The 14,088-nt window shown below is 35.0% G+C and overlaps 1 protein-coding gene across 3 annotated transcripts in view; it reads right to left on the bottom strand.

The window, feature by feature from the left end:
* NBEA (neurobeachin) overlaps positions 1-14,088 on the bottom strand; it is a 397,191-nt gene that overhangs the window by 26,899 nt on the left and 356,204 nt on the right. For all 3 annotated transcript variants that reach the window (XM_081327264.1, XM_081327262.1, XM_081327263.1), the window contains one exon: positions 11,131-11,298. In XM_081327264.1, the coding sequence (XP_081183390.1) occupies positions 11,131-11,298 (168 nt within the window). The remainder of the gene's footprint in view (positions 1-11,130; positions 11,299-14,088) is intronic.

Genomic DNA, 14,088 nt, shown 5'->3' with positions numbered 1-14,088 from the left:
TACTAAATTCAGTGCTAAATTTGCTATCTTCTCAATTTATATTACATAGAAATGAATTATCCTTTGGGACAATGTGAACTCCAGCTTTTATTATCTTACAGCTTTAGTCAATGTTTCTTATTAATTTGAGACTCAGTATACAAAGGAGAATGGTTTTAATAAAGGTATTTGATCTAAACATGCCCATTCATAAGTTAAAAGACCGTCTTCCTTCTTGGAAGAAAAACAGATCCAATGGAGGCTTACACTAGAATAAAGTGGATAGGTCACTGAGGCTGTTGCTCTTGTTATGTGCTGTCAAAAATGGCTAACAATTACATTATTAATTCACAAACTGGTGAATTAAAACTGGTGAAGCTGATGAAGATAAGTAAGCATCCTATAAATCTGACTAAAAAGACAGTGCTTTGATCTTGGAAAATATACCAACACACATAAACTCAGAAGGTTTTTTCCCCCAAGTCGTTGGAAACTGGTGATACTATAAGTAACCAGCTTCTGAATTCTGAATATATAACTGAAAAACATACTTCCTGGAACTGTGGATTCTCTGTCCTTTCATATACTCAGCACATCTAAACCACTCAGACTAATTCAATTTTTCTTTTATGAAAGCTAGTGTGATATAATTGTTATAGTGTTGGACTAGAAATAAGGGTACTCAGGTTCCAGTCTGGAGATAAGCATTATAAGCAGTGCTTTTTTTGTAAAAGAAAAAGGTGCCGGAACTCACACATGTCATACAACCCGCCTTGCCTACCCTACAAGGTTCCATCCAAAAAAGGTGCTGGAACTCCGTTCTGAGCGTTCTATGACAAAAAAAGCCCTGATTATAAGCATGAGCTCCTAAACAAAAGGCACAATGTAAATTGAATACATAAATGAAAAAGTACTCTATTGTCTTCTTGTTAATTCTGCGGCCATCTATGTGGTGTCTGTGAGAATGTGATTCAGTTACCCTGTCCAGATTGTGGAAGTGATAGAGGCCCATGTCCTCTCAACTGTAGCTTTTTTATTCTAGAATAGCTTGTCTCTGTCCCTGCTCTACCCTCAGCAGAGCAGGTCTTTCTCTGTTGTGTCATTTCAGTACAACCTTAAGACAATGTAAACATGTAAATAAGGGTCAGGGCTTCAATTGCATTCCTTTGACTGTTATATTTTCTATTTTATCCTCCTACAGATACCACTAGTTTCAATATACAAATATGGTTTATAAAATTCTAAAAAGCTGATGGGCAACAAAGACTACAGATCCAGGGAAGATCTTTTTGCCATGTTATGCATGTTCCTTCATTTGTGTCATCAGATCTAATGACCTCAAAAATGCATTTTATTTATTTATTACTTATTTATTAACTAAATATATATGGCTACCCAATTGGCACATGGTGATTCTGGGTGGGGTAGAACAATAAAAATCCACAAATATTATAAATGCTCTATCTACAATAACCATCCTTGGAGGAAAGGTACTTATCTCTTTATAAAGGCATGCACATAACAATAAATATTTAAATGATTAATTCTACAGATCTTAGGAAATTTGGATGCAGAAGCTAATATTGATAAGAAGAGTCACTTTTAAAAACTTAAATGCAAACAAATATTTTATAATATTCTAACAATATAGCATATTTGCCTTTTCCACCTTTATTTTTCAGGAAATGCCCAGAGCTACAAAATGGCAGCATGCTATCTATTTTGTTAGAGATATCTTGTTGGTTCTTGACAGCCTTATCATGTCAACTTTCTACAGTAGCATAGTTTTCAACAAGGAGAAGAATAAGTATAAAACTATGCTTCCTGTGGGTATATTTTACTATGGTAGATCCTGGGGGTTGATTTGTTATTTCTGTCAAACCAAACAAAGAGATAGGAGAATAAAATAAAATACAATAACCAAAAATAAAGCAGCAAAACAAAACAAAATCAAAACCCACTCAGGTCAAAACATTATGCTAGGAAAAACCATCAAAATATAGTGAATATCAAACATCTTCAAAATAAACAAATACCACATAGAAAATGTACTTTCAAAATGGCTATGAAAACCAACTGTCAAACGTCGTTCATTTATTGAGAAATTCTCTCCCACCCCCTTCCATTGCTAGTGTGGCTGGATTTTTTTTTATTAGGCAACAAATAAAATATGACATTTCCAAACTTTTGTAAAATCCCCCCAAAGAGCTCTAAGTGGATAAATAATACTTTTCTCCCATTTTAAATTCACAATACTACCCTGTGAATTAGATGAGTCGGTAGATAATATACAGATCAAAGTCAGTGTGTATAACTGAGTATGGATTCAAATCAATCTCACAATCATAATGAAACATTCTATTAACCCATGGGAGGTATGCAAGAGCCTAGCTACTTTGGCAAGATGTAGTGATAGCCAACAACCTGGGTGGTTTTAAAGAAGTTTACATGGTTATATAGATTATAAAATTTTGACTGGTATTATTAATGATAGTTGCATATTGCCTCAATTATTGCTCACTTCTATCTACTGAGGAACAAAACCAGGACATGATCATTAAATGTTTGTGATATATCAGAATCAGAATGGTTGGTACATTGGACTAACTAGGTTTCTAGTCTGCAGCAACAACATTTCTCCTTTCATTCATTTTCTACTGCAGAGTGCCACAAAATTCTTATGCTGTACTAGCTATGCACAGATCCATATTAGGTGGGAAACACTAAATCTATTGAATCAGCAGGATACCACAATTTTAAATTGTACCTCATATGTGATATAGAACTAATACAAGAAAAACAGTCTAGAAAGAATATACAAAGATCAATTGTTGAATATAATTCTTCACTAACTTTTAAAAACAATACTAAGCATAAACTAACTGCATGTACAACATGTAAATGAGGATTTGGCAAATATTTGAAACAAGAAGTAAATAAAATAAACATTGCGTTTGCAAACATACACAGGAAAAGCCTCCTCTCAATGCTGCATCTGACAAAGATAATTACCTTGGGGGCATCAAGCCAATGATTGTTATTTAGCCATTTTAATTTCAGGTTGTGATGGAGGAGCAAAACATTAGTGATGTATTGACATCACTATGTTAAATTAGTTTTGTAAAAACACATGTGTCGGTTTGTTCAGAAGAAAAACTAATACAAAACAATTTAAGTATCATAAAAATAGGTGTCATTTTTGTAAATGCAGCTTAAAAAGCTTGAAAAGCCACTGCTCACTTTTCTTGTGGTTCAATTGATAGGAATGGAGTTTCAAATAAAAAATCTCCTCTAGAAGAAGCAAATCAAAGTTCATTTCAGTGAGTTTGTATTTTACATTATGAAAAACTTTAAACAAAGTTGGAAAGGTGGGTGCCATGTAGCAAAACAAAGCATTAGTCTCCAGAATTTATTTTCAAGAATATTCTTGGATTCTATGTAGAATCTGCAGCTAAATGCTTTGCTTGTAAATATATTCACTTGTCCAGAAAAACAAATAAAATTTGCTTATTATTAATTTGCTTTTCATTGTCATTAGATTTGGAAATTTACCAATGGTAACCATCTTTTTTGAGCATCAAAGACATATTTGAAAATGCCAAATGCAGCCAATGTCTTTAAAGGGATTGGGATACCTGCGCTCAATATTTCTAATACAAGAGAATATACCTGTCTCACGGTTGAACTGTACAGCCCTTAATGTTCTCTGACCTTGGTTGTTGGTTTTTTTTTTTTTGCAATGTTTCATTACCCAACTAGATATAGTCAGCCGTACTAGTGGATGTAGGATTTATTCCCTATGTATATATGCTTCCTGCCTCACTGTCTACTTTCACTTTGATAAATATAACAACAAATCAGAGGAAAACCTATGGATTCGCCCTGCTTAGGACTCAGCAGATCATAATGCAGTATCTAGAAACTACCTTACTTCTACATATGGATCTGCTTTGTAGGTGGCGCCTTTGCAATCATAAAAATGGAATTAGAGAAGACACGTCAAACAACCAATAACATCTTTAAAGAAACAAGGGAAGAAGAATTTTCTTTCCTGGATATTTCATGAGCAGAGGAAATGACAGCAAACTAGAAAGACAAGTTATCAAAAACCAACCCATGCTAATCAAGCATTATGTTACAAAGTAACAATCATATCTCCCATAAGAAGAGTTGTGTAAGAACATTATTCAGACAAGCACAAACACATTGCAGCAACCTGGAACATCAGAAAAAAATGAAGCAGACTGCCTATACAACATCTTCCAGCAAAATGGATACCCATACAACTTAATCAAAAAGTACCTGATTATTCAAGCCACTACAGTACAGTTAACACAAGGTATGAAAAGGATAACATGACAATATATCAAAAACATTTCAAAAACAAACAACTGACTATTATAACAAATGGCATCACTGTAGCAAACAATTAAACTAAAGCCCTCCATAACATCTTAGCAAGCCAAAAGACCAGTCGCCCAAGAAGGAAAAGATAAGAGTTAATTGTAATATACAGTGGATTGTAACAGCCAATATTTAGAACAGACATGCAGAAGACCAGCAGAGCACATTCATGAATACCAACTGGTAATCAGTAGACATGATATAAATTCCTTAATATTGCAACATATGGCTTTTTATTCAACCACAATTTCATCTGAGAAACTGAGTATCCTAGACCAAGATAAATCCCAAAATTTTAGAAAAATTTCTGTATGCTTGCCATTCAGACAAACCAGCCATTAATAGACACATAGAAATAAACCATATTTACACACTACTCAAAAGAGACAAAAAAGCAAAGAAAACATTCCTTCCAGCATAAAATACCCCAATAAACAGTGATTAACACTAGATAAACAATCAAACAAAAAACATTACCAGAAAGAAAGAAAGAAAGAAAGAAAGAAAGAAAGAAAGAAAGAAAGAAAGAAAGAAAGAAGGAAGGAAGGAAGGAAGGAAGGAAGGAAGGAAGGAAGGAAGGAAGGAAGGAAGGAAGGAAGGAAGGAAGGAAACTATAGCCCCCAACAACACTGGCAGGACAAGCTGCTGTAAATAAACAGGGAGCAAACCCCATGTTCACTTGCACTGAGGATATTATCTAGTAGGGTAATAAAGTGTCTACAAGCAAGCAATCAAGCATAAAGATCATGAAGGAATCCATAGAGCTGTTGTCACATGTCCAAATGGAAACTTGCACACAGCTCATGAAAGGTAATGAAAGTAAAGGATATTTCTTTATGCAAATGACTATGTGCCTAAAATAAAAGAAAATAATCAAGAAATTGTATATAAAAACTTTGAAGTACTACATTGTAATCTACATTCAATGTGTCTGCTAATTCTATAAATTAACATTCTTACAACCACTATTCTGATGATAGCTGAAAAAGCTAAAAGCATTGGTTGGATTTACAATGTACACCAATAGTTAAGACAATCCCAAACAACATCCAGTGTCCACTGCAACTGCTGTTTACATATTAAACAGGGATTCAGACTTTGTAGCAGAGATGTTCTGTCATGTTTCTCCACAGGAGAGGGCTGTCATGGAAAAGTTCATTATCAATTACTGTTGTACAAGTCCAAGATGAGTTAAGCTGTCATAATTTTCTCAGCTAGAGATCCTATGCTGTCAAAGAACGTCAATTTTTAATCTGACATATGGAAGAAAATTATATCTTATTCTGACCTCTAATTTTGTGACATTTTAATGCAATAGATGCTGTGGTTAGTGCTGTAACTATGATTTCACCTGTCAAGGAAAAAAACGAATCAATATCCTTGAGCTATTTATTACATAGCTAATAAAACATCATTTCATTAAATAATATTTGGATGTATAGTAGATACAATAATTAAAGAAAAGTGATTTAGGTCTTCCTTGGTATACACTACTTCTAACAGAAATTCAATTATAAATAAATAAATAATGAAAAAAACTCTAAAGATTATTTTTACCCTGCCCATGATCTCTGATTATACAATAAGTCATTCTTACAGTTTAACCAGATTTGTTAATAGTTTATAGAAAAAAATAAAGAAAGTGTAACTTGGTACATATTTAATGTCAACACAAACATTCTCTGTTAGTCTTTTTTTCAGATCATTTCAGATTAAACAAATTTGAACCTTACAAAATAAAAATCTGAGGAACAGTTCTAATAAGTAAAAAAAAAATAAACTATGGAAGTGACTGGAAGCGTCTATTAATTAGAAAAATATAATATATAGGTACAATAATTTAGATAATTCATAAGATGCAAAGCTAGACCAACATTACCCAATTGGTAACCTACAAATGTACTGGGATTAAAACTCCAAGAATTTCTAGCCAATGATCCTACCACCTAGGAATTTTGAAGCTGTTTTTCCAATGTACCTGGAGACTATCAGGTTGACTTTATCAGGAGCTCTTACAGCAAGCATTTGGAACATATGAAAATCCAAGCAAGAAATAAAGGTATTCAATGTTGTTGTTGCTAGCTGCAAAGTCGTGTCCGACCCATCGCGACCCTATGGACAAGGTTCCTCCAGGCCTTCCTGTCCTCTACCATCTTCTGGAGTCCATTTAAACTCACATCTACTGCTTCAGTGACTCCATCCAGCCACCTCATTCTCTGTCGTCCCCTTCTTCTATTGCCCTCGATCTTTCCCAGCATTAGGCTCTTCTCCAGTGAGTCCTTCCTTCTCATTAGGTGGCCAACGTATTTGAGTTTCAACTTTAGGATCTGGCCTTCTAAAGAGCAGTCAGGGTTGATCTCCTCTAGGACTGACCGGTTTGATCGCCTTGCAGTCCAAAGGACTTGCAGGAGTCTTCTCCAGCACCATAGTTCAAAGGCCTCAATTCTTTGGCACTCAGCCTTTCTTATGGTCTAACTTTCACTGCCATACATTGCAACTGGGAAGACCATAGTGTTCTGTACCAGCCTGCTACCGGCCCTGCAGCAAAAGCAGGGACAACCCCTTTACAAATGGCAAGAGGCTGGAATAAAGCCTGCCAAATTTATTCACATAAAACAGAGCAAGACAAGACACCAACCATAAAACAGGAGCTAAGAAAAAGGAACTATCCAAGCGGTTGCCTTCAGCAAACCAGCCCTCCCACACATTCCCCTTAAATACAGTTCAGGGCGTGGCCTCTCTCTGCCTCCTTCCGAGGTGCCCCATTGCCTTCCTCTGTTTACTCCTGACTGACTGCCTCCTGCGTCAGGCATCCTTGAACAGGGCCAGCTGTGGGTCATCTTCATGCACGCTGTCAGGCTCACACAGCTGGGTCTGCATCGTGACCAGATGAGAGGGGCCTGGCTGGGGGCTCTCATCAAGCTGTCCAATCCCCTCAGCAAGCTCTTCAACACCCCCCTCCTCCTCCTCTGAGTCGTCCGACCCAACTGCCGAACCCACAGGCTGACCCAGAATCACAACACTTAGCCTTGACTTTTCGTACTTTTGTTGATAGGGTGATGTCTCTGCTTTTTAGTGTGCTGTCTAGATTTGCCATGGCTTTCTTCCCCAGGAGCAAGTGTCTTTTAATTTCTTGGCTACAGTCCCCATCTGCAGTGATCTTGGAGCCCAGGAAAATAAAATCTGTCACTACCTCTATTTCTTCCCCATTTATTTGCCAGGAATGGAGAGGGCCGGATGCCATGATCTTGGTTTTCTTAATGTTAAGTTTCAAGCCAACTTTTGCACTCTCCTTCTTCACCCGGAACAAGAGGCTCTTTAGTTCCTCTAAGGTATTCAATACAATTAATCAAATAGGTGACCTGCAAATATGCTAACATTTTTGCCTATTTATCTAAATGACAAAAACATTTTTAAAAAAACCTTCTTAAGTATATGAATGTAAAAAGGAAGACAGGGTTCATTACCCTGTATTTAGTCTGAAGCTGCAAGCCTGATTAGAAGTAATCATCACCTTACAACCTTGGGGTCAGAATTTCTGTTACTAAGCAAGGTGATTGTCAAACAAGTTGTACCCAATTTTACAACCTTATTGCTATAATTGTTAAGTGAATCACTGCAGATATTAAGTGAATCATATGGCCCTTAAGTAAATTCAGTTTCCATATTGACTCTGCTTGTCAGGAGCTGGCTGAGAAGGTTGCAAATGGTGATCACATGATTTCGGGATGCTGCAACCTTTTGGAGTTTTGGAGTTGGGTATCATCAGTATGCTGATGATACCCAGCTTTTCATTTCGACCCCAAACCACCCCAGTGATGCCCTTGACGTGATGTCCCGTTGCCTGGAGGCGGTTCGGGTCTGGATGGGGAGGAACAGGCTTCGACTCAACCCTGACAAGACTGAGTGGCTGTGCATACCGGCATCTCAGGATATTCAGGATATTCCATCTCTCTCTATGGGGGGTGAGTCCTTGAGAGTCCTCCTAGATTCACAGCTTTCTTTAGAAGACCATATAGTAGCTGTGACTAGGGGGGCCTTCGCCCAGGTCTGCCTGGTGCGCCAGTTGCGGCCCTATTTAGACCGGGATGCCTTACGTACGGTCACTCACGCGCTCGTGACCTCTCGTTTGGACTACTGCAATGCTCTCTACATGGGGCTGCCCTTGAAGACCACTCGGAGGCTCCAACTGGTACAGAATGCAGCCGCGAGAGTTGTGTTGGGAGTTTCCCGATACTCCCATGTTACACCTCTGCTCCGCAAGCTGCATTGGCTTCCAGTTGTCTTCCGGGTGAGATTCAAGGTGTTGGTAATGACCTACAAAGTCCTACATGGCATGGGTCTGGAATACCTTGGGGAGCACCTGCAGCCGGCGTCAACTTCCCTCTGCCCAGTACGCTCCCACAGAGAGGGCCTCCTCAGGGTGCCACCGGTCAAAGAATGCCGACTGGTGGCCCCCAGGGGGAGGGTGTTCTCTGTGGGCACGCCGGATTTATGGAACCATCTTCCGGTTGAGCTCCAGATGGTGCCCGACCTCCGCTCCTTCCGGCGCGATCTAAAGACTTACCTCTTCGAACAAGCTGGCCTGGCCTGATGGGATGGGGTTGGGTTTTATTAATGTGTTTTAACCTACTTTTTAATGTGTTTTAACTTATTGTAAGAGTTGTGGGCATTTTGTTTAATCTCTTTTAATTTTTGTATTTTGTCTTTTAACATGTACTGCCCTGTTCACCACCCTGAGTCCTTCGGGAGAAGGGCGGTATACAAATAAAATTAATAATAATAATAATAATAATAATAATAATAATAATAATAATAATAATAATAATAATAATAATAATAATAATAATAATAATAATAATAATAATAAAAAATAAATGCCAGTTTTCAAGTGTCCTAATTTTGATTACATGTCTGTAGGTATTATGCAATGATTGCAGGTGGGAGGACCAACTCTTTGTAAGTCACTTTTTAGTGCTGTTGTAATTTTATATGGTCACTAAATTATTGGTTGTTATGTTTAGGATTACTGGTATCAAAATGAAGCCAAAGTATACACAAACAGAAAAGAATAGAATTCCTAAAAATATAACTACTTTAGGAGGATCGTTGGAAATGGAGAAATACTATCCTAAACCTTGTCCTCAAAAATTCTCTTCAAGAAGTTTTCTCTTGATATGTTCATAGTTAATTAGACTTCCTGAAATAAATGAGAGTGAGTTGCACTGGTTTCACTGAGTCTGTTTGAATGATGATTTAAATTTAGATCCAAATCATTTAAAGTATTTATTTGTTAAATTTATATTTTACCTTTCCACTATTAAAATGAAAGATAAAAATATTTAAACTTTTTCAGTGATTAAATGAAAGATACAGTCCATGCAGTCCTTCAATTACCATGAAGGGGTTTAATATCTCATAATGTACAACATAGCCTAAACTGTAGAAAAGGTTTAGAAATATAATTTAATATCTAGCTTATGAGATAATTAAGTAATTAACTGTAAATTTCAAGATTCTTGGTTTTCAGGGAAAATAAGCCACAAGTATTCTACTGCCTTTGTATAAATTATTGCTTGTTTTGCATACAACAGGTGGCAGATATCATACGGCATGGAAGCTTATGTATGAAACCTCAACACAACAAGACTCATCTTGCAGCTGTTGCATCTTCACACTTTTCAACCAAAGTGAATCTTTTTATAGGATGTTATATATTTCCAAGTTAATCTAATAATAATTTTCCTAAGATGAATTGACAAACTAGGAGACAATATATGGAAGGCCATTTTGCAGAAATCATTTTGTTGTTGTTTAAAAAAGTGCTATAAAATACTATACATACATGCTAAAAGAAACCTGCATTCATGTTTGGGCTATTTTATTCAATGTGTATTTATTAATAAATAAACAAATAAAATCAAACATGATTTTATAAATAGTATATATAATAAAAGTACATATGTATGGATTTCAAAATGTCCAATTCTTCTAGTTAGTAATTTTATAAATATAACATGTTAGAAAAAACACATAACCTATTTTAACTTCACTTGTTGATTAAATCAATATAACTGTAGAAAATCCAAAGGAATATCTGTAATGTCAGCAAAGTTCTCTCATCTGTACATCTACATCTTAATAACATATATGTCAATTCATATTATTTCAAAACAGTAATAAATTTTAAGTCACATTTCCATCTTCCACTGCTTTGAATCAATTATTCAAGATACAGATGAACAATTTATGAGACAACAAGCAAGCTCGACCAAGTGCAGTTATACACTTTTTTTTGAAGTGCAGGAAGTCCTCGATTTACGAGCACAATTGAGCCCAAAAGTTTTGTTGCTAAGTGAGGCATTTGTTAAGTGAATTTTGCTCCCATTTTATGACATTTCTTGCCACAGTGGTTAAGTGAATCACCATAGTTGTTAAGTTAATAACACAGTTGTTAAGGAAATTTACCCATTGACTTTGTCAGAAGGTTGCAAAAGGTGATCACATGACCCCGGGAGACTGCAACTATCATAAATATGAGTCAGTTGCCAAGTGCCGAATTTTGATCACATGACCATTGGGATGCTGCAATGGTCATAAATGTGAAAAACGGTCATAAGTCACTTTTTTGAGAGCTGCTGTAAACTCGATTGGTCACTAAACAAACTGTTGTAAGTTCTGTAACAAAATAACCTACTTTTTTTAAAAAAATGAAAAAATAGTAATTAATAATTTTAAGATACTTACTTCTCTGAGAACAGGATCAGTGATACTGTCAAGATTTACGGAACCTTCATATGTCAAGTAATGGAAAACATTAAGTGCCCGCACTGCTTCTGGCCCTCGTTGCTTATAGCCAAATATGAGATCAATCCACTGGTGAAGCTGACAAGATACAAATTCACTTTCCAGAGCCTAGAAATGAAATCGAGATGAAAAAGGAAAATAATGCTTCTCTTACAAGTATCACTGTCTATTTCTTTTACAAAGCCAATGGCATAACAAGATGGTCTTCTCAGAATTTCCTTTAAAATTCTTAACATGCTTGCTATGAGCTTTCAAAATACACGTTTTTGTGAGCTTTCATTGGCATTCAGTTCTTCATATATGCTGTTCGCTCTATTGAGAGCTTGTTGAGAAGCCTCAATTGAAGTACTAAAAATATTTATTTCATGTTATTGAGTCTACAGTGATCATCCAAATCAAAGCATCTTTGATAAAACCCATTGAGACTCAGCTTGAGGGAAACCTGTCACTTCCATGCGTTATTGGTTCAATTGTAAAATTATACATTTTTTCAAAAATTCAAATCAGATTCTTTCTACTGTCTCCTGAACCCTGGAATGACAGAAGGTACAACTTCCTTTTAGGTATTTGAAGAACACTATGACATCTCCTTTCATTTTTTTCCTCTCAAGGTTATCCACGCTCAAATCTTTCAATCTCTTTTTGAAGAACTAGTTTTTTTTTGTTATCCTTGGTACCATTCTTGGAATCTCTTCCATTTTCTCTAAAACCTTAAAAATTATGTCAAGACTTGAATACTAGTTGAGTGGGATTTGACCAAAGCAAAATAAACTGGAACTATTATTTCGTACGGTTTGAAACATAAACTTGGATTGATGTGGTCTAAATAAATAAATAAATATGAAATAAAATTACATTTGCTTTTTTGCACATCTGTTATTCATATTAAGTTTATATCAATATCTTTTTCATAAGGATTTTAATAACAATAGCAATAGCATAGTATAGCAATAGTATTTAATACACACACACACACACACACACAAGCATCTGAATTTCATTTTTTGATGTGTGCCTGTGTGTTCACAGGAAAAGTGACAATAAATCTTATCTTATCTTATCTTGCCTTATCTTGTCTTTGTCTCCTGCTAAATTTCTTTCTGTCACATTCATCCACCTCTTTAAGAAAACATATTCTATCCGACTCTTTTCAAATTAAAATAAAAGCAGGTTATAAAATTAAGAATACTAATGAGCTTTGTGGCTTATTAGTTGCTATGTAATTCTTCAAATGCAGCAAAAATCTTTGTTCCCAGTCCTAATTCATTAGAATATTTGTTAAAATCAAACTGTAAAATTCTGGCTCTTTTATTTCAATTACAGACTATAATTTTACAGTGTGTAAATTTATGCCATTTTTCTGCTCTTAAAGAATTCTGTAGATGTATATTTAAACCACTGAATTTTAAACAGTACCAGAGTATTATGAATTTCATAAAAGGAAACTTGGATGGATAGTGGACAGCAAGATTTTGAAGTCTTATGTTTTATTCCTGCCTCAGCCATTTTTTTCAATATTTCTAACATTAACCATTCGATCTCACATTAACCATTCTATCCATAGAACATGAGCATGCATTTTTCAGATGGAAATTATTTAGAATAAAAATGCATGTCAGTTTAGTAATAGAAATATAGCCTCGACTGAGTCAGAGCCATATGATTTTATCTGTTAATAGTCTTCCGTATTAGTCAGAAAATAACATTATTAGCTAAATATGAGTTAAGAAAAATATATTCTGCAAAAAATTAACTAAACAAAAAATTTACAATCATTTTTTCTTCTTAAATCATTGTTACAATTGTATGCCTTACTAAATGGAAGCTAGAACAACTGCATTCAGTAAATTTTATTTCAGAGTAAACAAATATAGGACAATAGAGAATGGCAGCAATTCCAGGTGTGTGTGTGGGGGGGTGTATGCTCTCATTAAACAAGGTTGTGAGCAGAAAGAGGCTAGAATTACATAATTATTATATACAGTGAAGTTTTTATTTAACAGACCTTGATGCAACAGACTTCAGATGTAAAAATTCTCCATTGTACATGCAAATGACATAAATGATGCAAATTTGTAATTTGTGGTAATAATATTATTGCAGGTAATACAGTCATTGGATGACTAGGCAATTATGAATAATGAATACCTGTTCTCTTAATTGATTAAATGGATAAAAGTTTCACTGTATGTTATTATATTTTCTATATTAGGGTGCTGTCACAGAAAAAAACTGCATGTTTCTACCAATCCCTTTTGTATGTAGAAGAGATCATCACAAGTTTATAAACAATAGGCAAATTTATATGGAAATCAACAGTGTAGGGGTTGATGTTTTATAGTTTGTTCATAAATGATTCTAACTTAGAGATACAGAATAAGCTGGCCTACTTTTGGATGACAAATCTAAACTTAATTTTTTATTTCAATTAAAATTAAACTAAATTCTTGAAATTCTTATTTAAATATAACCAAGTACTCAAAATATATTTAATAATTTTTATCTTCTGTTATGTGAACAATTACAGCTTTATAGCAACTTTTGAAGGAACTTTTGAGGATCACATCCAAAGCTCTTGGCAGGTATAGAGACTAAAGTACTGCATTAGGATTATTGAGATCCTGATTGAACAAAAGAATTTACTGGATTACCTACAGCCAGTTGGCCTCATTTAATCAAATAACTGTGATGGTCAAAATATCATATTCAAATGTCATTGTCAAGATAAAATAGAAGGCAAAGATGGAAAATGTGAAAGACAAGATATGAGTAATATGCATAAATAGATGACTGTTTAAGAAGCAAATTGGAAGGGAGACAATATATTGAATATGGACATGATCTTGAATTTCCATAAAATATATTCCATCTTTCTAAATGACAAAATTAGTATATTAG

The sequence above is a fragment of the Vipera berus genome (assembly GCF_964194415.1).
Source record: "Vipera berus genome assembly, chromosome: 4".
NCBI lineage: Eukaryota > Metazoa > Chordata > Lepidosauria > Squamata > Viperidae > Vipera > Vipera berus.
The sequence above is the reverse complement of the archived record's forward strand: the minus strand, read 5'-3'. Positions and strand labels throughout refer to the sequence as shown.